This window comes from Galendromus occidentalis, unplaced genomic scaffold (genome assembly GCF_000255335.2).
Source record: "Galendromus occidentalis unplaced genomic scaffold, Mocc_1.1 scf7180000077086, whole genome shotgun sequence".
Classification (NCBI taxonomy): domain Eukaryota; kingdom Metazoa; phylum Arthropoda; class Arachnida; order Mesostigmata; family Phytoseiidae; genus Galendromus; species Galendromus occidentalis.
The window spans coordinates 1,031,414-1,056,321 of record NW_003805074.1 but is presented as its reverse complement, the minus strand read 5'-3'; the positions used below and the strand labels follow the sequence as shown (position 1 = coordinate 1,056,321).

At 52.0% G+C, this 24,908-nt stretch overlaps 1 protein-coding gene across 1 annotated transcript; it reads left to right on the top strand.

The window, feature by feature from the left end:
- The first annotated feature begins 3,222 nt into the window (after positions 1–3,222).
- Positions 3,223–23,549, top strand: LOC100901908 (neuroligin-4, X-linked). The gene is made up of 10 exons (XM_029110729.1): positions 3,223–3,433; positions 14,033–14,197; positions 17,417–17,605; positions 17,864–18,014; positions 18,178–18,352; positions 21,282–21,468; positions 21,556–21,841; positions 22,046–22,252; positions 22,401–22,536; positions 23,109–23,549. Exons 1-10 carry the CDS (start codon positions 3,247–3,249, stop codon positions 23,547–23,549), a joined length of 2,124 nt encoding a protein of 707 aa, XP_028966562.1. The 5' UTR covers positions 3,223–3,246.
- The last annotated feature ends 1,359 nt before the right edge of the window (positions 23,550–24,908 follow it).

The window sequence follows — 24,908 nt, the reverse complement described above, 5'->3', positions numbered from 1 at the left end:
TCTGTCGCTCAGTCGACTGAGGCGAACTTTCCGTCGAGTCTCGGACCGTCGCGACAGTTAGCAGAACAAATGAACGCCGAAGACGACTGATTCTTGCGATGCCTCATCTATCATCGTGCAGTCTGTCTCGAACTCTACGACGACAGCCTGTTCGGAAAGGCTCAACGTGTCGGTCCCCGTCGAGAACCGTCGTGCGAGTGCTCGTCCCCCCTCCCCTCGAATGTCTATGCAGTAGTCCAAATTGAAGACTGGTCTTGAATGAGCGGTATTCCGGGACCTAATCAAAACTCAAGCTCGGAAACCATCCAACTAAAATGAGACGCATCTCTGTGATGCCAAACTAGTTCTCACGGAAATGCGAACGACGCACTCAGTCAAGACCCCGATTTTCGTGCCGAGTCCCTCCAAGCTCTCATTAAACCATAGGGATGCGGAACGGCACGACATGAAAACCAGACCCCGACGAAGGCTCGAATCGCATGCAAGAGATAGCGAAAGCGGACGGGAAAATTTTTCCGACGTAAAAGCGTCGACTCGAGGCTGGAACCTTGACGTGAATTATTCGTATAGAGGGCCGGTAATTTATCTAAAGGTAGGATGGGAACGACTTCTCTCGCGGTAATTTTTCTCCGCTGCGTGAAATAGCACGTCGGAATTAAGTGGACAGAAGCCCTTGTTCGCCACCTGCAGCTACTCTGCTTGAGCTCACCGAGAGCTGTAATTCATCCTTGTTTCCGTCGGTTATCCAGCTTCGAACTCCGAACGGTCCTCTGGAGCTCTCCGAGATCCAAGTTCAAGATCGGCTCCGAGCTTCAGAGTTTGAGTGAGCTTTGCGCAAATCCGAGACTAACAAGGAAACACAGAACGGTAAGCTGATTAACGCCCGGCATATGATCGATGGATAGTCCGATAGATTAATGCAGGAGCCACACCGTCGGATTCGAAGGCCCCCAAAATACTAGGTATCTGGAACATCGCAGTGAAGAGTCCGCCGATGCTTAGACAGCTTCCGAGCAGAATTATTTACGATGTCTTGTCTGAGGAACACGGGGAGAGCAACGAAGAAACAGCAAACGGTAGGCGAGGAGAGAGTGAGGAATGAAAGAGCGGGCATCCGCGATTTACATAGTCCATCACGAGACCGTGCTACCTTTGGGAAGCACAGTGGCAACCATGCTCTGCCAGTATCATATTATACTGATGGAGTTCCGTCATCTTGGGACCTCTCTTGAAATGATGCCTTCGCCATGGAGTATCTGCCCCCATCGTTTCGTGCACACCGTGAACCTATAGACGAATCGACAGACGGGATCAGGATTAAAATTGCAGATTCCTCAACGATGTATCTCGACTGTGTCCGAATTTTCAAGACTTGGCACTCCAAGAGTTTCGCTGTCCCGCGGTGGATCCCGGAACATCCAACCATTGTTCCACAAACATACATAGTCAAAGAAAAAGGATTTCATCGAATGGTATGATTCGAGCATTTCATGGTCGGACCTTCGAATCGCTGCTTTTGTCAGGCTTCACCCTTTAGAGATCCGTGCATTCCGACGTCAGCCCGGTCGGCGAAGCAAGAGAGACCCACGCCTAAATTAGCGGAATGAGCTCGGAATCTCGTGTCGTGCTTGAGAACCAAAAAAGGGCAACTTCCACGCTCGCATGGGAGGAAGTCACACCATCGGCCTAGATTGTGGAACTACAACGGTAGACGCCGGGGCGGGACGCGGAACCGGTGGCTCGGGCGCAATTAGACATGTCTACAATAAAAATGCGTTTTCCCAAAGTATGCGACTCACGTGCGGAGCAATTGAGCGCACATGTACGCATTGAGCGCACCCCCCCCCTCCCCTCCCCGCCTTTCATGCGAGGTGACTTTGACACGCGTGGCTGAGAGTCTTCCCTTTCCGCTTCTAAGAACTGTTCCTCCTGCGCGCGAGTTTGCCTTGCCTGGAATCGATAATTGTTTCGAAAACTACAGATGAGCTCGACGACGGATCGCGGGTCACTGTTCCTTGCAAAACAGGCTCCGAGATGTGTTCGGAACCCGGCGCAAAATATTCATGTATGTAGAATCCACGGGAAGGTTAGCCCAATTCATTCTGATAGGAGACTGCTTTTGGTGTGGCTGATCATCAAGGCAGAGCGGGACTATGCTTCGATACCGCACCTACTTCGGGAGAATAGTTCTCACTCCCGCTCTTGGGATTCCCGGAGCGACTCCCGACGACGCCCAAAATACTCAAAGATATATAATAGCTGATGACAGCTTTGAACTGATTTAAACTTGGTGGGTGGCTCAAAATGAGCGCACTTCAAAGAAAAAATAGCGAAATATCTCCGCCAACTTCGAACGAGTCGAGCAGGTCTCTACGGGAAAGAGGATGCGGTGTCCCTCTCCTGCCCTTCCCGCTCGCGAAGCATACCATTGCCATGCTACTCCGAACTCAGAGCTTCCAAAGAGGATGACGTTGAGGGTACGTTCTCTCAGCAGGCACCCAGAGGAAAAGTGTTTATCAGGTGACGTTTCACTCCATGGAGAAGCTCAAACAACGCCGCGCCTTCTGGGGTTGCAAAGCTCTCGAGCCTCTCGAACCGTGATGACTGCGGCCTGAACTTCACCCGAGAGGATTCGCGTCCTCACCGCTTAGCCTGCAGGATTATCCATCGATCCAGTGGAGCATATCCCTGCCAGTGCCTCCCCCTCCCCCGGTGCATCCGGGGATTTTCAGGGAAGCCTTCGACGGAAACGGGAAGAGAACCTCCTCCCGGACTCCCATCGTGGATTACGCGCCGCTCGACAAGTTGTTGTGGTATTACGCCGGATGGATACGTGATGTGTGTTACGTGCGCTCTAGCAATGAGTAGGGTAACATAAGACGACGAAATCTACGCGGCCAGATGAGTGCGTCTGCCATGATGAATGTTGTCGCGGTCGTGCTTCGACTCATCCCGGGCTTTCTGCTCCTCATGGCACTTGCAAATAACACAAGCGGGAGCGGCAACAACAGGAAGCAGCTCAGTTCACGCACCGTGGCCACTAAGTACGGCATCCTGAAAGGCCTCATTGTGGAACCGGAAAGCCGTGGCAGCGGCGGCAGCGGTGACGGAGGAATCCGCGGCGGGGGCGTTGGCGGCGACCTCTTGCCTATCGAGGTGTTCCTGGGAGTGCCATATGCGTCTCCTCCAACAGGTTCGATGCGTTTCATGCCGCCCGGAACACCTCAACACTGGAAAGGAATTCGAATGGCCGACCGACTCGCTCCGGTGTGTCCGCAAAAACCGCCGGACGTACAGGATGAAACCGCGGCTCTTAAAAGAATGTCTCAACGCCGGGTGGAACATCTCAAACACCTCACGCCTTTCCTGACAGGAAACTCAGAGCAGCAGAGCGAGGACTGTCTGTACTTGAATCTTTACACTCCGACAATCGGTATGTGCGTTACTGAGGCTTAAGGGAGCCGACTCACTAAGGACTGGGTCCCGTTTTTAGACTACTGCTCTTTTCAGCTGGGAGTCGGGTAGAATAACCGAATAACATGAGCTTCAAGATGGTAACAAAATTTTCGTTTGGACAAAATGCTAAAAGTCCCTTAGCAAGTCAGCTCCCCCAATACAAGTGGAATATTCGGGACCGCTGACCGATCTGGGAGCGAACTTTTGAGAAGAGACGAAATTGATTGAGTTCTGATTTTTCGAAGAAGAATTTTGAAAGTTCCGGGAAAAAGAAATGCTCTAAACGTGGAGAATATTCCGAGGAGGAGGAAACTGCAGAACCTTCTGCAGGTTCTGCACTCTCAAGGAACGGGTGGCTTTCGAGATATTCGAATTGGATCTCTGCGCACTTCGGGTATCATCCCTGAATCTCATACGCCTGTATCGATCCGGTCGTATTTGAGTCGGAGATGAGTATCGATAAGCCGTGCATCGCAGAAAGGTGCAAAGCGTCGAATATTTCCAAATCAAGTCACGATTTTCGAGTTTGTCGAACACCTGTTCGCGTGACGACTATTCGTCGATGACAGCTGCGGCAACCTCCACTTCTCCTAGCAGCCAAGCGGCTCGTTCTCTCGTTCGTGAGTACTTCAGAATTTGGACTGAAGCAGTTTCCTCAATTGTCGCGAAAGTCCTGCCGGCGATTCCTGTCTGGAAGAGCGCGTATTCCAGCGTGGAACGGACAGTGGACTCATAGGCTTGTCGGCTCACTACCGGACCGACTTGCAACAGGAAACAGCCTCCTCCCGAGTTTTGAGCAAGGGAGATATTGCGAGGCTCCACTTTCCGGACCAACCGACAGCAAATGTTGCGCAAAGAAGCGTGCTATCTTTCTCCACCCGCTTGCAGGCAAGCAAACTCGCCGATCAGTTCGCGATGCCGGATCGTTCACCGGACGGTTACGTATAATCGGAACCGCTTTCCAGAGAGCCTCCCATCACACGGGTGGGGACGAGGTTTATATAGTTGGAAGACTCGCCCTTGCCCTCCGCTTTCAAGAATCGGGTCTCTCGCATTCGTCGCCGGAACAGACCCGGAAGCCCAGACTGGACCTGAAACTGGTGGTAAGGGGCGATGGCTCTGCCTGCGAGCGGAGCTCAAGATTCCAACGGCCTTGACCGACCTCCGTTTCCGCCGGAGTTTCGCACAGTCCGGTCTGTTTTCTCGCGAATTGATATCCTGATCGGCGACTTGGTGTCTCCGGGATTACGGCATACGGGACACGACGGATTGAGCCACGCTGCAAAAGCCACCGACGCAGTCCCGGCGTCCGACTCCTTTGGGCTCCGACAATGTCCCTCACACACGGGACGTGCTCGACAAGGGTCCTTCAGCAGCTAGATGTTCGAGCTGGCCACTCAACCGAACTTTCACATCGAAGACAACACCTGTGGCATTGTGCGCTGAGGCTCGGTCGGCTTCGAAGTAGTCGGCCGATCGGTCCGTCCGTGTAGCGTTCGTCTTGTTATAACGATTCGTTTTAGGCCGCTTTCTCTTCTTGCCAAGTTGCAAAATTTATAACGCGACTAAGATGCCCGGCGGCGACATCATCTATGGACTCATGCGCATTTTCCGTTATCCCTCTGTCTCGTGTCGGATGCTCACAGCGCTCTGAAGAGCGCACATCGACCATGTCCTTCAAAGACGAAAGGAGCCTCTGACTGTATTTCCTTCCTTTCTGCCGTGATTCCTCGGATCTCAGATAACCTCGCAGACGTTTGAGATTCGCTCTTCACAATTTCTCTATGAGTCTCGGATTTCTACATTTGAGAGCGGAGGGCCCGGGTGGGTAAAATACATGGGCTCGGCGTGTCTTAGTTTTCCCCGGGAATCCGCAATGAAAATCTCTCTCCGTCGAGGATTCCAAGAGCAGAATCTCCCGATAGGCTTGCGGGACGAGAGGAAAAAACGGTGACTCGGAAAGGGGGCAGCCACCCTCACAAGTTATATGGAGCCACGAACAACTCCCCCCTCGACATAAACCTCAATGACGCTCTCAACGACCGTACGATTGCGGTGGTGGCGGCAGCGGCAACGGTGGTGGTGGGATCCTTTGCGACAATTCCGAGCCGCCTTTCTTTCCCATTCGGAAAGTTGTGACACCGAAGTTATTCCCCCCGAGCAGAACAGACCTTCGAAGGCCCGACGCTTTCTATTACGCTCTTCAGAAGTTTCTCCTCGTTCACCATCAAGAAACACACCTGGGAGCATTGTTTCTCTCGGAAAGGTCTCGCATAGCTCATTCCACGAAATCTTGATCGTTCAGCTCAGAAATGATGACGCAAGCCGAGCTGGAACTCCTCTCAGCCATCTGTCACTGATTGTGAGTGAAATTTTGAGAACTCCGAGAAGCACGACTGACGCGAAGCACGCTTTTCGAGTACGCATCTCGATTGACAGTCATGCGTACGGACGGACTGCAGCCGTCGAAGCAGGAAAACGCTTGTGCTCCTCTATAGGAGAGCCACGTCGCTATCATCGGTTGTGACGGTAGCTGCTCTTACGCGCATTCGGACTACCACAGGAAACAACGATGAGATGATTCGAAAATCTACCATGCGAAACGAGTTGGGAGTTCTGGGATGGAACACACTGAGTAGTTTCGTTCGACATCCGGCTCATCCAGCTATTGAAACTCAACTCGCCTGCATAGTGAGGAGAGACTGGAGACGCTCGTTGCGAATAACATGCACTTAAGGATAACGAATTTTCCCGCTGAGTCACATTAGAGCAGCTCCGTCGAGTTTTCACACCCGTGTAGCACGGTCGTCGTGGATATCAGAAGTCATTTATTCCAATTTTCGATTCTCTTGCTCATTCGGCTTTCTCGTCGTTCGCGGGATTCTTCTCTGAGCTGTTCTCATGACGTTCGCTTGAATTGGTGCGAATGCCACTCCGGAAAGAGAAATCCCTCCTCGTCGGAACCGAATTTCGGAATTTACCGAACTGACCCACAGTTGGAAAGGATCGAGTCCCGAAAGCAAATGCTGCCTCGACATCGCGAATTTTCAGCTGGCGCCCTCCTTGCGATTCGACGGGGGTCACCAGCAGCCAAGAGTGGCTTCGAAGTGGGAATCCGTCCCAAGAAATTAAGCGTGCTTCCTGACCGGAGCGCGCGCCGATTCGATTTGAGCCTTGGTGTTCGGGGTCGGAATTACGCCAGCCGCCTCGTCGATAGCGAAAACAAACCGGATTAACTTCTCTCGAGCGTTCTCCGATGATTGAGAACTCGGAACTCGCCAGATCAACCGACTGGGAGGGCGACGACGCCGCTGGAAAAAAAATCCTCGCTGATGGAAGAATAAGAACCCCGCCGTCGACACCGACCTCTAACAAGGAGGAATAAACCAATTAAAATCTCTCAAGAAGTTCTTCCCGAGCAAACGAGCGACTGATTCACCGGTCCTTGGAATCATTAGAAGGTTCTTTGGTCTTGAGTATCGCTCTGTAGGCTTAACTCGAGTTGTAATAGGCCGTCAACCGCTCGAGTGCGGAAAACGGAAGTGACTCAGCTGCTTCTACAATCTCAAATCTCGTCTTGCGTTGAAGTTTTATTCAATCTTCCCGCTGTCCCGGATATTCAGGGATGGTTCTCCGTCTCCTCGCCGGATTCGAAGACCTAGAAGTGTGTCCGATTTATTGAGTTTAGGAATATTTACAGCGGATCAAATCTAGCTCTCACATACTCAGACTAAATGCAAAGCATACGAAAGGCTTTCACAGGTGATTCTTCAAAGCTTCTGAAAAGCTTGGGAGCATCTCGAGGGCTTGGCAAGGGATACTGTGTTCCGACCCGCCGTGGAGAATATATGAGAATTGCAGATTTGCATCACGTCTGCATTCGAGTGTGCGCAAGCGCTTTTTTTTCTTCCCGCGTCCGGCTTGGAAATAATGGAGAGCCGGGACGAAGATCCGGACCGATGCTCCGAAACTTAAGCGAGGCCTCCGCGCGAACCCAATTGCATAATGGAGCAAGTCTGTTGAATATTCGGAAGGAGGCTTTCTCAGTCGAACAATGAAAAGAGAGAACACACACAGAGCCTAGTCGGAATCCGAAGGGTGAGCCGCTTGAGGTTAGATGTCTGTCCGTCGGTACTTGTCCGTGTCCGCTCGTTCGACCGGTACCGGCTCGCCGCCGGCAGCCTATCGGTTCATCCGACGCTGTATGGATGGATGTCTCTTCTGTTTGGACGGGAGAATAGAGGACGGGGAATAGCGAGCGAAGAAATAGAAAGGAAGGACTATCCGATCCTCGGAGGAGACCCGAGGAAGTCGGAGCTGAGGGACGTTTTGATTTGAGGTTCCGATTCAGTAAACATGATAGGCGCCTGTCGAGTTCATACATCCCGAACTTTTGTGCTTTGAAAAGTTCTCTTCTTCTCAGTCGGAGCGAATCGATCCTGGAGATACGCGGAGCTTTCCTTCCGTTCCCATGTAACTGTTTCAGTGTGACGCTGAGTGCGGCTAAGATGATACGACTTTACATTGTGTGACGGCTGGGTGCAACCGCAAATGAATAATTTATGAATGCCCCTCGCTTTCCTCCCTGCTTCCCAAGGTTTTCTCCGATTCTCTATTCGGTCCGGGAATCCTCTAGAACATCGACGGGCACTCTCCTTGGGGCCAAAAATGCAGGTAACCAATGGATTGGGACATCACCCGTATAGGCAGATGATCCGATAAGCGATGTACCGATTCAGCGGAGTCCGCTATATTTATATACCTACTTCGTAAACATACTCCTCCGTGGATTGAGGGGGGAACATCGTATCCGCTCAGCGATCGGTAGAATGGATCTAGAGTTTTCAGTACACATTGTTTTTCGTCGAGATTTTTCCAGCTCGAGCTGAGGCCGCGAGATGACACCGCCACCGGAAGGCCCTGTGCACGCGGTTCGCCTCGCGGGTCAGCTCTCCCGCATCCTCCGGAGCTTTATTTCTCTTTTCCTCCGTCTTACTGCTCGCATCTGAAATGAATAATAATTGCTCGTCCCTCCCCTCCCCCCCCTCAATCGAACTTCTGAAATCGCATTCTCCGTCTCGCTTTCGGGGAGCGAAGAACAATGTCGAAGCCCCTCTCTCGCAAGTGCCACTGTTCACATTTCACTGTTCAGGCAGGATCCCCGTCCCTCCAACAACGGGAAGACGGGAGAGGTGCCAAGATTACGCGGTGTCGGAGCAGCGCCGCTGGTGAGATAGAAAATATTGGAAATGTTTTGAAAGATTCTCCTCTGTTGCCAAATCAATCAAACGCAGTTCTGGAATCCCAATACTAAGCGAAGTGCCGATAAACGCTCCAAAGAGACGCGGGGCGCTGAGACCGACTTCGCGCGAGGAGTGGATATACTGGGCTGCAGGAGTACGGGAGCGAACACGGCCCCACGGAGACGGAGGAATCCACTTCTCCTCAAGCTCGCATGGGCGAAGCGAAATGATCGGAGCTCGCTCTCGTTCTCAGAACTGACCAGCGTGAGGAGTGATGTGTGTCAGGAGTGGAGGAGTTCGTTCCCTCTGGGCATGCATGTGCGGGGAACGCGGAAAGTCGAAACGAGCGGAGAATAGTTTCATTCAGATCTCTGAGCCTTCTTCCAGATCGGAATACATGCTGTGTGACAGCTAGACTTGATATTGCCCCCGTTTTGATCAACTGCGTTGCCAGGCAAACTTGCCAATGGGAGTCGTCTGACGTCGGAATTTCACAGATTGTCTCAAAAATTCCGTGATCGGCGACACATGCTATCTGACTATACTCTCCTGCCTGCAAGACATGAGCCTTTGAGCTATCGGGTAGTCCTCTGGGAAACATCTTCAAGGGAGATCTTCTCCTTCTGAAGACTCTCAAAGGAAACGATGTCTGGCTTCTGCGGTCAGCTGTCTGCTGTCCTATCCTGGAGACATCGTGAGGCTCCATCCGTCATCCGGTCCGGACAGAGTCGGTACCAATACTTAATTCGAGATTGCGATCAGTAGGAATTCGACGACACCTCCTGGAATATGAGCCTCAGATTCTATAAAGCCCCTCAGGGTCAACCATCCGCCATGGACCGCTGACCAAGCTCCGAAAAGAGACCCTAGAGAGACGAGGTCTCGAATTTTTCAAAAATTCATGCAATTACTGCCATCCCGGCGGATGCTTCTGCAAGACGTTCCCTCGAACCTGCATACATCATGGAGCGATCAGACAGCACGGATCCTCTCTCCAGAACCTGCTGTCGAAGCGATCCTAAGCCTCGTTCTCACATTATACCACTCGGGGAAGTTCGATGATCGAGTTCAATATGGACCTCTCATTATCAGCATCTATGAGTGAGTCGGCGAGGAGGGTAGCAGCAAAGGAAAGTCAGGTTTCTGCTCAGCATGGGTTTTTTCCTCTTTGTTCCCAAGGGTAATAAGTAATAACTCAGCCGCATCGGGGCTGTCTAGAAATCGGAATAAAATAGGCTCTCACGGGAACGACCGCGTCTTATCAAATACCCGACCGAGTCGTGGAACTTTTTCTCGCGACGAGCCACATCGCAAAAATTATATCCATGGACAGACCCATACAACGAGAATAAAGTGGGCTGCCCCGACGATACTATTCGTAGTCGAAATCTGATATCCCTCTGAGGTGCTTAATCCCGAGTGTCGGACTGGGAACCTGATGCTCCCCTCCGTGTATCCTGAAAACTTGTGAGGAGCGGTCTGGGACTAAGGGTTTAGCGGGAATCCGCTTGGGATCTGCGTCCGGGGCTGTGTGTAGCTCTCGTGATCGGCGAGAGTGAAGGTCCGGTACGGAGGCGAAATACCTGTCTCTCATAGGCCATGGGAGGGGGCAACAGCCACGATCATAAGCAAGTGATGGCGAACGCGTCATACCGGGAGCGATCGGTCCGGCCGTATTCATCTTGCAAATTCTACATGGGATCGCATTCCATCAAAATCGAGTGATGTATGAGCTCTTACCGAATCTTCGAGTCACGAACAGAGATCTACTGTTCTGGCCGGAGTTGTCGCTGCGATTGTTGCTTCCCTCGAAGTCCCGGCATCTCTTGATGGAGTCCAGATGCCCACAGCAGGCCACGCAGAATGACTAATGCTCCCGTCAAGGAGAATATCCAACGTGCATGCATATACATGCATATGTACAAATGTATGCATATTGAAAAATGACTGTTCGATTCCCCACCCACGAACTACCTATGTGATTTACTACTCCTCCCTATGGCGTCTATTTGTCGCGACGAAAGACCCAGTAGTGCTTGATGGCGTTCTCGATTACCACGATTTTACTCGATGCTAACGAGGTATTGAGTGACAACAACTCGAGGTTTTCTGCCTCGAGTGCGTGATGGGACGACGTCATCGTCCTCGAAAGGAATGCCACCATCGAAGGTCCTCCACAAGGGTTCAGATTCGCTCCCCAAACTACCGGAGCCGTGGACGAGGATATTCTGTTTCGGCAGACGTTCCTGCGTAGCATATCTGGCCGCGAGGATTCCCTCTCTTGCCGCAGGCGGATGGCCTAGGAAAGACCACTGGCAGTTGTATCGAGAGAAGCGACCGGTTTCCCTCAAAGGACGAATCAGTGGAGTCATTAAATTAAATTCCCGTATCTGCGAGACGGCATTAGCATTGCTGGCAACCCTAATGGGAGCAGAGAATTCGGGCACGATCTCGAATCTTCAAGAAATCGTTGAATGTCTGCGGGAAGGGGCGACGTTTCGGCGAATAAGTTCGTCTACCGGTCGATCTTGTCTGTCTCTGTCGGGTGTTCGAAGACTGCGCACGCTCGTTCGCTCGCTTGTCTGTATGTGTGCCCGCCTGCCTGCCTGCCAACCTTCCGAGCTGGCTGGCCGCAGCGCCTAAACGAATCACCCTAGCAGTTGGAGCAAATTTCCTAAATATATTTAGAAACTTTCCCAGCGTTCCTTGGACTTTTTTGCCACCGTGTTCGGTGTCTTCTCTGCCAGCGCCGTCTGCTCCTCGAACATTCAAATTCCGCGGACTGAGCTCGACAAGCTGTTCGCTCCGTCGATCCCCCTCTCGCCCACCCCTGGTTTTCATTTCCAGCTCCCATCCAGTCATTCTCCCTTCTATCGTACCGAATAGATTCCCATCTTTTCTGATTCCGCGATATCTGACCCTACAGGGGAACCAAGGGAAATGCCGGGATCCAGATGCTCTGGGGTTCCGAACATCGCGAAAGATGCGACCCCACAAAACAGCTGCGCCGAAATCTTGCACCATTGCTTGAATAAAAGGCGCTTCATTCAGAAACTGATAAACTGCGGCTCCGAGGTATCTGAACGGTCGTCGGCTGCTCGTAGCGACTTAAAACTCGAGGGTGTCGGCAAGATTGGGCTCGATGGAGAATTTCGGGGGAAAACTCCCAGCGAGCTAAGTAGCCGGCATTGTGACACAGTCTGATCGAGGAGTTCACTTTCTCGAACAACTGCTCCGCTTCGACGCTGTTCGGCACAACAAAGCAAGTGCACAACAACCGCCATGAAGTGTCATTGTTCTGCAATGTAGTATGTTGTCCTCCTGGCACCCTCCTCCATTTTCGCGGCAGCAAGCCTTTCAATGGCTCCAAGGCGGATGTTTGTTTACCGCACAACTCCATATATACACCCTCATAGCCGAGGGCAAGCTCCCGGGACGGCACCGGCGACGTCGTTGACGGTTTCCCGCGAAAACTATTCCTAAGGTCCCCGAGTCATTACACTAATGAGTCCATTCCTGGCCGGGTTGCATTTCTAAGACGAAGTTCGTCTTGGCGCCCGGGGGTGGTTGGTGCTTCGTCATCTTCGGAGCCGAAACCTGATGAAGAAAACAGTTGCTAACCGCTCCAGGAAAGCGAGCATGAGGTGCCACTTTCGCGAGCGAACTATTAAGGTGACAAATCCAATAACCGTCCTTCCTTACGCTACCGTGAGTCGTAATCACTTAGCCAAAACAGGAAGCGATGACATTGACGCTGATGATGATCACGATGCTTCTGATGGAAAAGACAAGCGAGACAGCGCTGAAAAAGGAGAGCAGAAGAAAAGCTCCAGCTCTGGACACATAGACGAGCTGTGTTTTGTGCAGCACAAAACGTTTCGTTCCCCCAATGGAGATAACAAAAGATTTCTCTTTCTGCAAAAAGTCCGCAAGATCATCGCGCAGAGGCTGAGCATTGTGTGTGCTCGGTTACGTGTCAGACGGGCGAGAAAAATTGTGCGAGTGTGCGGGCAGCCGATGATCGGCTGATCGAGTCCGGCCACATGATGGTTAACGTCCTAAGACAGTAGTGACAAGCTCCCGACGGAGACGTCGACGACGATAGCGACAATGGAAAAAACGGCTGAGCCATACATGGAATCTCACCGAGTGGCCAGCTGAGAGGGTTAGGGAGCAATCGATCGATCGCCAGGGGAGCCCACCCTTGGTCACAGATGGCTTGCGGCGGGGCGATCACGCTGAGGATTCTTGTACCGGCCGACATTACATGCGTCGGAGACCGTATTGTATGTGAGCGGGAAAGCTTCCGTACAGATACACGCTCCGCCTCACAAGTTCCCGCTAACTGAGCCACTGAGCGATATAGAGAGTCCCACGTTTGTTTCGTGCTGAGTTCCATGCAAGGAAAACGATTTCCAGACGTGCGTGGTCTCCGCGGGCTACCTCGCAATGTCGTGGTAAACATGTACGCCCCTCTCGAGAACGAGTCCGAATAAGCGAACCGAAAACAGTCTTCAGAAATGCGCGTGCCACTGCACCGTAATTAAACCCCCGCAGGTGAGGCGCTCGAGGGGAGCGAACTTGATTGACCGAGCAGCCCCGGAGAACACTCCGCTGTGCGGTTCTCCTACAAGCTTATGGACTCGAATTGAACGGGATGTCCCTGGCGAGAATGAGAAAAATCTGTATACCAATAGCGCGTCATTCACATTATATTATACCCGTCTCTGAATAGCTCTCTCAGGCTACTTGTTTCGATTAGAGGATCGCTCGCGTCCGCGATTTATGATCACTGACGACAAGCGAAAGTGAAGAAAAGCGACGAATGGGAGATGAGTGTGTAGCCTCAGACTGCGGGTTGAATCCATGCGCCCAGACAGGTGTAATACGGCGCTCCCCTGAGCTTCAGGATTTGCAGTGAAGAATGGGAAACGGCTGTCGGGAAGCCAAAGCTGCAGTTTCGGCTTCTCTCCATTGCCCTCCCGTTCCCCACATCGCTCGAGCGGAAAACCCGCAGCGGGCGGTACGAATGTTTGATGAACGTGAGTCGATCGGCAGTTTCTGGATAACCCCCGCGAGACTCTCAAGACACGGAACGAGCCTCGAGATTCACCTGAGCTCGTACAATAGCTTAGCGTCGACGGCTCATTTCCGCGAGAGATCCCCCTGCTCATCGACGATTCATTCGGACGGACACAGAATCTCTAAAGCAGGCAACTCTTCATCATAAACTTTGCGCAGAATAAGGGAATGAATAAGTCTAGTATCTGACGACAGCCATTAGGAAGCTGTTGTGGGAGCCCATTGATTTCTAAAAATTCTCTCTGTTCCAGGGGATCGGAAAGGAAACATCGCCACAAAAAATCGTCTCCCCGTAATGGTCTTCATTCACGGAGAGTCCTTCGAATGGAACTCCGGCAACGCGTACGACGGGAGCGTCCTTGCTTCCTATGGAGAGGTTATCGTCGTCACTCTGAATTACCGTCTCGGAATTCTAGGTTCGTTCAGTTAGAAACGAAAGATTCGACCCACTTCAAACGTCGCACCGACATCATTATTTCCCTTCGACCGTCAGCCCGTCGTTCGGTAGCCCGCTTGACAGCGCGGTTGTAAATGTTTCCCACAGGAGTTTGATTTGGTACTGGAGGCGCGCAGTGTTGTTTGTGGAAGCCGATGGAAAGGTGGATTGCGACAACTTTGCGGTTCCACCAGGTTTTGGGCTCTGCGCATTTGCGAGTGAACGAAGTCAGACAAACAGCACATTCAAGCGAAGAAACAAAAACCTACGAACACGGATGTCTTCGCAGACGAAGCGTTATTTGGCCTTAGGCCATTGATCCACTTTGCGAAAGGCGAGCAACGGGATCTCGTTATTGTGATTTCGGCTGTACGATCGAGCCCCGGTCGCGCTCGGGAACCACAGATAGAAGCGAGGAGTGAAGCTGGAGAACAGCGCCACACGAACAGAGCACCGAGACCTGCCCTTGCCTGCCTCCTACGTCCTCCGTAAAGGAAAACTCCTACATGCACATTCACTGAGTGCGGAGTGAGCGGACGCACGCATGAGTACTCGTAGAGATTCGAAGCGTCGTCGACGACTCGCGAAAACTACTGTTCAAGCCGGGTCCAACCCAGCTCCGTAAAATTTGATCACTTTCTGAACAATATTGAAAGCAGATACCCGGCTGAATAAGCGTACGATGTACGAGCAGCGCCTGCGTCCATCCTGGAAACTCAATCTCCAAGCTCGTAGAGGACAGAATTTTGAGTTTATTTACTCGACGGCTGCAAGTATAGTCCGAAACTATGGAGTGTGTCGGGTCGTTCCCCAACCGCGAAACGAGGTTCCCAAGCGAATTATATTAGCGGCACTGATGACAGAGAATGATTAATTCAGCCGGGAGAAAGTCCCAACTAAGGAAGTGTCCGAGATAAATGAAACCATACATTGACATGTTATCTTGTCGCTTTCGCGAATCTTCGATGCGCTTTCTCCGTCATTGAAATTCCCCGTCAGGACTCACTGTTGTGGAAGGAGACGTTTCCGTAGAATGAGGTCCCGGAGAGGGAAGTCTCTCCACGTAAAAAAAACCATAGAGCTCCAGGATCTTCGGGGGGAAAATCTCGGGCTCCCGCAGCTTCTTCGACGACGTCAAAAATTATTGCCGATGAGCTCCAATCTCCCTCTTTGTTTCCCTCTTCGCCACAGGAACTTCACTGCTGACTCAGTGAGTGCCCGAGGAGAGCAGGAGGTTCAGGATTTATGGGGCAGAGGGATTGCGTGAGTCGAACGAGAAGCTGTCTTCGAGTTAGATTCCTCTGCGAAACGGAATTTCGAATCTACGTTCATTACAAACGGAAGACCCCGCAGGAAAGTTCCCGAGAATGAGGATAGTTCGCTGTAGCCATCAATGAACGGTTATCGGGTCACGCTCCGGGAGGCAGAGGAGGCTCCGGATTCCTCATGCGGGGCCTGAGCACCGTGGCTAAGTAACAGCGAGTATCTTATGGATCAGTGAGGAGCACAGGCTTTTAGTTGTCTTCTCTGCCAGGTAGTTGATCTCACGGGGCGTTCTTCGAGCCGTCTCGGAGTCCCGCTTGTTATTCCGGTCGACGTCGCGCGGTGACGTCTCTATCTGACGAAGCAACTTCTCGCCCTTCGGCGAGTTCGGAGTGTCATTCTGTCTTTTCTTCAATAGACCAAAAAAGGATACTCACACGCTTCCGAAATAATCAAACGCTGGGAGTGAATCTGTCTCTTCGAGCGGATTTCCGGGAGCAAGAGCGAACCCGCTTGTGGGAAGCTGAGCATGGCGGAACTTCTCTACGGATCGGGTCGGAGGTCGAGGACATCACACGAAAGACAAGTCGTTCGTCACCGTGGATGACTAAGTGTGGGTTGACTCTTCATCGAGCGACCATCTCAGCCTGGTCTGTTCTCTTTGTTCCCACCGCTCCCATTGTAAATAGCACACGAGACGCAATTTCCATGGAACGATGTCTTCGCATATGCGGTCGGTTCCGTTTTCTTCCTGTCTCATCAAGGGAAGGGTAAAATGACAAATTGTGCTGCGTGTTCTCTGTTCGGGTATCTGATTCACCGGGCTCCCTGATTCGACCCGGTTCAGTTTTTTCCCGTGACGGAAGTAAGTTCCCGTACGAAGGCACACGCAAACTCCTTCGTTCATCATATTTCGCTGCCGGCAGAGCCGGATCCTCGATTTGGAGAGAATAGCTCAGTTACCCTAGATGTCGGCTACGGTAACGACTCACCGAGTACTCAACCCACCCACCCACCGAGCGAACCGACCCGCCGACGGCGGCCTCATCTCGACCGCGGGGGAATCCGCAGCCAGGCATACACCTTTCAGCTTCCATTTGCTCCACGTCTCATCAGCGGAGAGTTATAATGTGCAGCCATTCGCGGGTGGCAACGTTCTCTTCTAGCGCTATTTCCACTCACTGTGGCGTTCAAGTGCTCTGTGCTCTCATGAGCAACAGCCACAACCGGAGCTGGGAACAAATCGCGCATTCTAGGATTCGCGGGGGAAGAAGCAAAAAATTGGCTAGAGCTCCATGAATGGAACACCGCCTCTGGACCAATTAGACAACTTCTACCATTCGGATTTTTGCTCGCGAGATCATCAAAGGGAAGAGTGAATCCCAACTCTCGCAGCCAACCGCCGCGGTTATGGAGCAAACAATGCAATACCGCGAGGGATTCCGTGCGAGGCTGACTCGTCTCGATGAAGCCGCGGAGACGTGGGACTTCATCCGAGATGAGGAGCCCCGTTCCGCGGATGACCATCCGGCGGTTGCGCCGCCCGTCGAGGCTGTCCCGTCGGTAGTCATTTCCGTCTAGATGATAAATACGAAATCTTTGAGGAGGTCGCGAAAAGTTTCGAATGACACAGCATGCAGCTCTGCAACAGGAGCCACTTGACGCTCGACACGACACAAACGAGAATCCCTACATATACGAGTCGGGTATTCAGTCAAAAAACACCCTCGAGACATCCGACCTGCGAAAATCTACGGCTTGAGAGCAGCGCCGTTGGCAGCAGCAGCAAAGAAGATTTACGCGTCGTGCGCGTCGTAGAGGAAACATCAGATGTTTACAAGTGTTCCGACTGAAAAACTCCGTGTCCTTGTCAGAGGACACCTGGAGGTGTTAGCGTCGGGGCCCATCTAGCTAATGCGATTTCGGTGATTTCCAGGCTTCTTGCCGCCCATGGAGAGTGGAGGTCGAGGCGCGAACAACGGTCTGCTGGACATAGTCGCAGCTCTCCACTGGGTCCAAGAGAACGTCATTGAATTCGGAGGAGATCCCGGGAACGTGACCGTGTTCGGCCATGGACGAGGCGCGGCGCTCGCAAATCTGATCATGCTGACCCCGATGGCACGAGGTAAGGCTTTCGTTTCAATGTAGCAGCAATCATGACATCTCGCATGAAAGACACGAGAAAGATCTCGATCTTTCTCTCGGTTCGAGAGAAAGATCTACGACCGGGATGTAGACACAAATAACATTCATCAAGTAGTCCTCTGACGGAACAATCATTATACTCGGAACGGTGAAGCTCGCGGCGCGAGGGAAGGCTCACACAGCGCCCAGGACGGTCCCACGCGTGATAAGACGTAGGAACACGTTGATTTAATTCCAGGTCTGATACAGAGAGCCATTCTGATGTCCGGCTCGGCACTAAGCCCATGGGCGATGGCCCGAGATTCCGTTAAGTACACGAAACTTATCGCCACTGAGCTGAATTGTCCACTCGAAGACAACCGAGCCCTTATCGAGTGCCTTAAAAGCCGGTGGGTACCCATGAGTTCTGTTGCTCGCTTGCCCGCCCGAGGGAAGGCATCTGACGACGACGTCTTGGACAGTAACGAAATTCGATAGCTTCATACGAGAAAGAATTCCGGACGTAGAATATGTTCATGACAAGTGGATTGTTTTTCTTCCGCAATTCTCAAGATCGGCTGAGGACATCGTTGCCGTAGGCCTGTCCGCAGGCGAATATCTGACAACATTCGGACCTGTTGTCGATGGAATCGCTATACCCAAAGAACCTTCGTTACTTATGGAAGAACACGGTCCGAACGCTCTCTTCAAAACATACGAGCTTCTCGTCGGCATGGCTGACAACGAGGTACGTGTTCATTTCTCCCCCCGCCCAGCTCGTCCCCGTCCCGTTCCAGGAATCACGCAAGGAACTGTCTGAAGATGCCCAGTTTGGGCAGAACTGGTGACATGCGGATTTTGGTCTCGATTGGAGCGTGAAGATATCCTGGTTCCGTTTGCAATTCTCCCCGGGGGTTTCCTCGCCTTCCCCAGGGGAGCCGAAAATAGCTAGTGTTGTCCCGTTCTTGCGCGTGCGAGGTATTTTTACGCGGCCCGCGAAGCGAGGTCACAGCCCCCAATTACTCGTGCGTTCATCCAGAGCAGCAGTCGGCATGCGAGGATGAGGGGCCGGAGTCAGTCATTGTTGAGTAACCGGGTCTGTCTAATGAGTCGACTCAAGAGTATCTTCCGGGTATTAGAGATACTAAAGTTTCATTCTCGAGCTGGACGATGCACAGGGGCCGCAGCAATCGTTTCCCAGGGGTGTAATCAGTTCGACACAATGGGCGGAGCTTGATCTGCTGGGTGATATCGGCGGATCTTCTCGATAAGCATGTGTGCCCTCATCGACGCGTCGGTGACATTTTGGAGCCTCCAGAGTCCCCTGGCTTATTGTCAGGATATGTACATATGTATATATACGCTGTGGAGGATTTTCCTCACATCGGTGATGTCGGCGAAAAAACATTATGAACAGCTGTTGGTCATGGTAACATTCGCGTTCCGCCTCCAAGGAACATGAATGGTATTAGTCCCAGGCGCGAAATTCAAAGATAGCTGCGGAAACATGCACCATCATCGCCTCACTCATCGGGAAAAGCGTGATCGTATACGCGTGCGGGAAACAAACGTGCCACCACTAATTGTTGGATTCCAAACCGCTATGGGGATTTTTCGAAGATGTCGGCGTTGTCCTCGTGTCGCTGGTGTGTTTCGGTGGCCGGAGATCCCATCGCTCGTCTCTAGCGATGTTTTCAGAGCGCTATCGACGTGCGCAGTGAGCGAGAACTACATGATCCCACCTGATCTAGGATAGATGTTCCTTGCGCCTCTTTCTCCGAGGATGACTCCGGGTTCGCGCTTTGACAACCTGAGACCTGGGATGCCGTGGAGCTCAGCCCGACCCTGATCGATGCCAAGTCCGGGCTTTGAATTGATTCTGTATCAAGGACCGAGATCCCTGAGGACTCGGACCTCGCCGTAGAGACCGTCAAGTCTCCGTATCGGGATACAACAGCGGCCGCGAAGTCGGCGGACAATCGTCGTAAGGCATTTCCAGTGGCAATACCTTGATTGACGGTTGATGGGATTCTATATGGATGGAATCACTTGTCAAGGGCGCCTCTCCGTTTTGAAGGTCGCCGGAAATGACTCCTCGCGGTCAGGGAGGAGCCCGGGTTTGGATCGGGATGCTTGCTGCTTGAACTCCGGAGGCCCTTCACATGTTTGCAGCGAGGAGATGTTCAGAGAAGCAATGATTGAGGACCCCAGACATGATTCACAAAGATATTCTGCATCATAGAACCTCGTCGACTTGCCAGAACCCTCCTCTGCGTTTCCTCAGTCCAAGTACTCCGGTTATCCCCGTTATCAAGTAAGCGCCGTCGGCCCCAGAGCAGCTCCCCAGCGTATCTCGCGACCGTCAACGAGGCCATCGCCAACCGAGCCAAGATTCGAGGTCCCTGATCAAAGTCCTTTTTCGGGAGACGAAGCCATTATGTCGATTTGCTGAAACAATCAGCGAGTCAACTCATGACCACCTTCTTGAGCGTGCGTCCGACTTAGGGGCGCTGATGGACTGATCATTGCATCCGGATTGCGTGCCGGGGCTGACTCATCAATGCTACTGTAGATGACGCTTACGCAGAACATCGCACTCCGTGGGCATTTGGACCCGAATAAATTAGGGTCCGAGTCCGATACCCCTACGAAGTCGTCGACACCCACTTTGAGGGAAGCGGAATAAATGAGTCAACTCGACTGTTCGGACATTTTATCTATCAAGATCGAAACCGGCTATGCATGTTGTTCCCCTCAAAGGCCTTGTTATCAAGCCGAGGTAACCCGACTCAATTCCGGATCAAGTTTCGGTCGGAATCAGACATCTGACTGAGCTGGAAACAGAGGGATGATAGCGAATCAGAGAATATCTCGAGGAAGACGGAAAAACTCAGCGCTTCAGTTCACTCATGGTGATGAAACAACTCTTCACGAACGTGAATTCGAGCGTCATCCAGCAGGCTCCTCCGCTGGATTGGCTCATAATTAAAATCAGAATCATTCTGGTATCGACTGCTTATCGACTGCTGGAGAGCTGGCTTCATGGCACCGTACAGTTCGCCGTAGAGGCGATACGATAAGGATTCCTCGCAGCCCCAGGATGGATTTCAGTCCGTTTCGAATCGAAACCGAAGCTGCGAGGTTCTACGAATATTCCGTGAAGCGGAAAGAAGTTGAGAAACAGCGACCCTCAAACGAGTGGGGTAACGATAGTCACTTGTTTGAGGACTGTTCTGATATTCTTGAGCAATGGAGCGAATAAAAGCTCACCGCTCAAACGCATACCTAATGAGACGTCGCCGCTAACGTGTGTTTTGACGGCCCGCAATCAGGAATCGGAAAGGTGGCGGCGCCAATCATCCGGTCGCGATCCAAACAATATTTTTACTTCGAGCTCTTGGCTCCCTCCCCGGAAAAAAATTGGAGGCAGGAGTGGATATTCGCCACTCGAAAAAGCCCGATCAGAGGGATCGGGTGAAAATTCCCGGAGCTCAATCTGCTTCGGCGAGCAGAGTTTGACGAGGAGCTTCGACTCCGCGATGCTGTACTTATCCATCCATGACGCAGAACTCTCCAACAACCACAAGCGGGAACAACTCCGTGGCGGTGGGGATCTGGAGATTACATCCGAATCAAGACTCTCAAATTCTTGTCTGAGGCGTTTTTCTCGCATCCAGGGCGGACACTATTTCTCCCATCTTGAAGAGGTGTACGGTATCGACGGTGATCAGAGGAAGAAACACTTCCGAAACCTTGTCCGAAACCTCTACAGCTACCACAGACAAGAAATTTTCGTGACCGTCTTGAACGAGTACACGGACTGGACGGTTTCGACTGCCCCCAAGCCGAGCAGGATAGCACGAGGTGAGGATCTAGCGACGCCTGCCAAGCAGAATCGATCGTTTTGACCAAGCCGCTGTTTGTAGCCGAACTCATTGTAAATCGTTCCAGAAACCGCTGAAGCTTTGGGGGATGCTCTCGTGGTCGCGCCGCTTGTCAAAACGGCCAGACTACACGCGAAACTGGGAGGAAAGAGCACGTTCATGTACGTCTCGGAGCATCAGCAAGAATACAACGACCACTCGAACGCTGTCCTCCACGAGAACGATCTTGTGTACATTTTCGGGGCGCCGCTGGTGGAATCACAGCTGGGCCCTTTCGTAGGCAACTATACTTTAGCTGATCAAACACTCGCACAAACCTTCATTGAGTATTGGACGCAGTTCGTAAAATCAGGGTTCGTATATCTTCTCACTGGATGTTGTGCTCTCTTTCTTCCTCTTACTTGGAGGCAACTCCCATGCCCGAGCCTCGTTCCTTCCGGGTTCGGGAAGAGAATCAGAGCGACGGGGGATCTACTACGAGGGAGGACTTCAAACAAGAATTCCGTGAGATTCCCGACGCTGAGCCATTGCTTGTACCTCACAACATTTTTCAACAGGACTCCAGCGCTCGTATCTAGTGAACCGACAGAGTTCCCTTCAAATACTCAAAACATAGCTCTTGACGAGAGTCAGGAGTCTTTTTGGCCCAAGTACGAGCTTTCGCATCAGAAGCATCTCGTTCTGGGCGGCAAACTCGAGGTGGACGATCATTACCACGCTCACAGACTCGCCCTGTGGACGAACCTCATCCCTCTGCTACATAGGTGAGGCTCGATGAGAAGTCTTACGCCGCTAGCAACTGAATACTTTTCTGTTTGAGGGTCTTTCCTCGAGAGTGCGCCCGGATGGCCCGTCGGCGAGCGGGACTGCTCCGGCGAATCACACATGTCAAGATATTTCCCTTATCAACAGGCCTGGAGGTCCGGAGGTAGACACGCTTCACCACCAACTCTCCGACGACGAAACGCATAGCGTAATGCATCCACACCTCCAACACCAGTCTGAGGGCGCTATACGTCATCATCACGATGCGGTTCACAATGCAAAAGTTAGTAACTCTTCGAAGAACTCCTCAACTCGAGGAAGCCTCTCGAAGCATTCGTTTTTAAACGCATGTTCCTCGTGAGGAGCGTCCTCGCTCGAGCTGGTCGAGCTCGGGGGCTCCCTGATCTGGAACCTGATGTAGGGTCATCAATCAATACCGAACTTGAAGTTCCGTCTTGGGTTATTCGGTATACATTGCCGTATCGAAAGCGCAATCAAGCTGGGATGCTAGGCGGGCTCTGTCCCGGAGCGGATTCACAACCTCAAACGGGGCAACATCGACATTCTCGTTAATTTCTATATACATATGTAGACTTATTCAATCATACTCTCGTCGCAGAATGGAACATGAGCTGTTATATCATATGAGCTGTCAGCGACCAATCGAATACTCTCTCTGCTCTAATTTGCCTCAGCTTGATCGATCGATATAATTTCCTAGGGATTTCGCTACCGGATTCTGTACATCAGGGTATTTCCCAAAGGAAATCCGAGGCGAACGCGAGCAGGAATATAATGAATTTGACTACTTTGGGACGAGGCTCGAAGTTAGCTCACGGTAGTCTCGTTCCACAGGATACGACTCCTACAAGATCTGGATTCGGATTCGATTCGCTACTGGTCCGGCAAGGCATGCCGTACGCTTCCGCATTAGGCGTCACGGTGGCCGTCGGCTGTTCGTTGCTCGTCCTGAACGCGTTGATCTTCGCAGCTGTATATTACCAACGGGACAAGACCGTCAAGCTATTGCAGAAGAACGGAGTACGGTCGAAGGCGAACGACCCTACAAAGCAAGCGGTCGAGTCCGAAGAAGGAGTCCGCAGCTCATTCCGCAATAAGTGCCCGGTACAGGAGAACAAGAAATCGCGAGAAATCGCGCAAATGGAATCGTTGTGCCATTCTCATAGCACCACTCTCTGTGGTCACCACCAGACTCATGAGATGCACGAGTGTCATGAACATCAGCATTTGCATCAGCTGACGATGTCGGAAGTCATGAACGCCCCCCAGGTATGAATCCAACGAATTGTTTTCCACCGCTGTGGTGTTTTCGAGAGAAATGGTGGGCACGAGACCGGAGGGGACATCTGGCGATCTAATCATCAGCGACCGCCTTCTCCACAACGACGCAATTCTCGTCTTTCGCACTCACAGACGTGGAATTTCGGCTCCGTGCCCGGGGTATGTTTTATTCCATGCGTCGACGGAAGAAACCGATGGGCTGCTGTAAAGTCCGAAAAATATCTAGCGACATTTCACGCCTCTCCCCTGATCACGAGCGGATAAGAAAGCGAAAGACTTTTCTAGATGAGCACATCCACCGCTTAAAGTACAAACTTCCGAGCGACGACATCTCAAATATCGACCGCGAGCACTAACAGAGAATGGTTCTCTCGAGCTTTGTCGCGTATCAAGAATTCCCTCTCGACAGGTGGTGGGACTGAGTTTGGAAAAAACGGACATCAAGGAGAACGTCGCTGGAGAGCTACAAATGCCGCCCGATCTCACGAGAATGACCAACTTTGAGCATTGTACTGCCCAAGCCATGAGCATAAACCACTGCAGTCCAGGGCTGCCGACTTTGGGCCAAGGCCAAACTCAGCTGACAATTGATGGAATGCTTGGGTAGGTATCGATTTCTTCGAACCGACGACTGGAGAATTTACGCGCATGGGAAGTTCCCGGGACATGGGCCCAATAATAATCGTTCACGTGTATTCCAGTAACTCCGTACCGTTGACGGTGATGAGTTCGAGTTCGATGGACGACAGGCACGTGTTATCGATGAGCAACGGACAGAATCTGGTCTTCTCGCTGCCGGGCATGGGCGCCGATAGGGCGCTCGATGTTGGCATTATCCTCAATCATTCTCAACAACAGCATTGACATTCGGAGCCGAGGCAAACGAACGACGCTCTATGGGCTACTACAAGTCGATGGCGAGCGACGTAGACGCCTCGGGTCTTCTCTGGTCCTGGCAGCCACCTCGAAAGTTACCCACTAGACTGCGATGTGCGTAGTCGAGTCCGAAGCAGCGTTGGTCGAGTGGCGGACGACACCGATCCTTGCTCAAGCTGTGGACAAGCACTTGGGACTCGATTCAAGCACACGGAATGGGAACAAATCGAACACTCTGCCACGACTGACCCACAATCAGGCTATGTAGCCAAGAGGTCTCCACCGATTGAATACTCGGGTCGAGCAAAGTATTTTCCATTCGGTTTGAGAGAGGCAGAAGCTCAACCTCCCGGACTCCTACACCGTATGTGATGCATCAAGTGTCGCAAAAATCGAGAATTACGACATCGCGAACTTCCGTGCGATCGGAGTCCCTAATCAATCACCTGCATACCTCAGAAGGAGAGAGATCAAGCT

What these genes read in the sequence shown, in the direction of transcription:
- LOC100901908 (XM_029110729.1), top strand. Translation starts at nt 3,247, where the DNA reads ATGGCCGACCGACTCGCTCCGGTGTGTCCGCAAAAACCGCCGGACGTA. An exon ending in TCTTTACACTCCGACAATCG is followed by an intron (nt 3,434 to 14,032) that starts GTATGTGCGTTA and finishes TCTCTGTTCCAG; the next exon opens with GGGATCGGAAAGGAAACATC. An exon ending in ATGCGGTTCACAATGCAAAA is followed by an intron (nt 22,537 to 23,108) that starts GTTAGTAACTCT and finishes CTCGTTCCACAG; the next exon opens with GATACGACTCCTACAAGATC.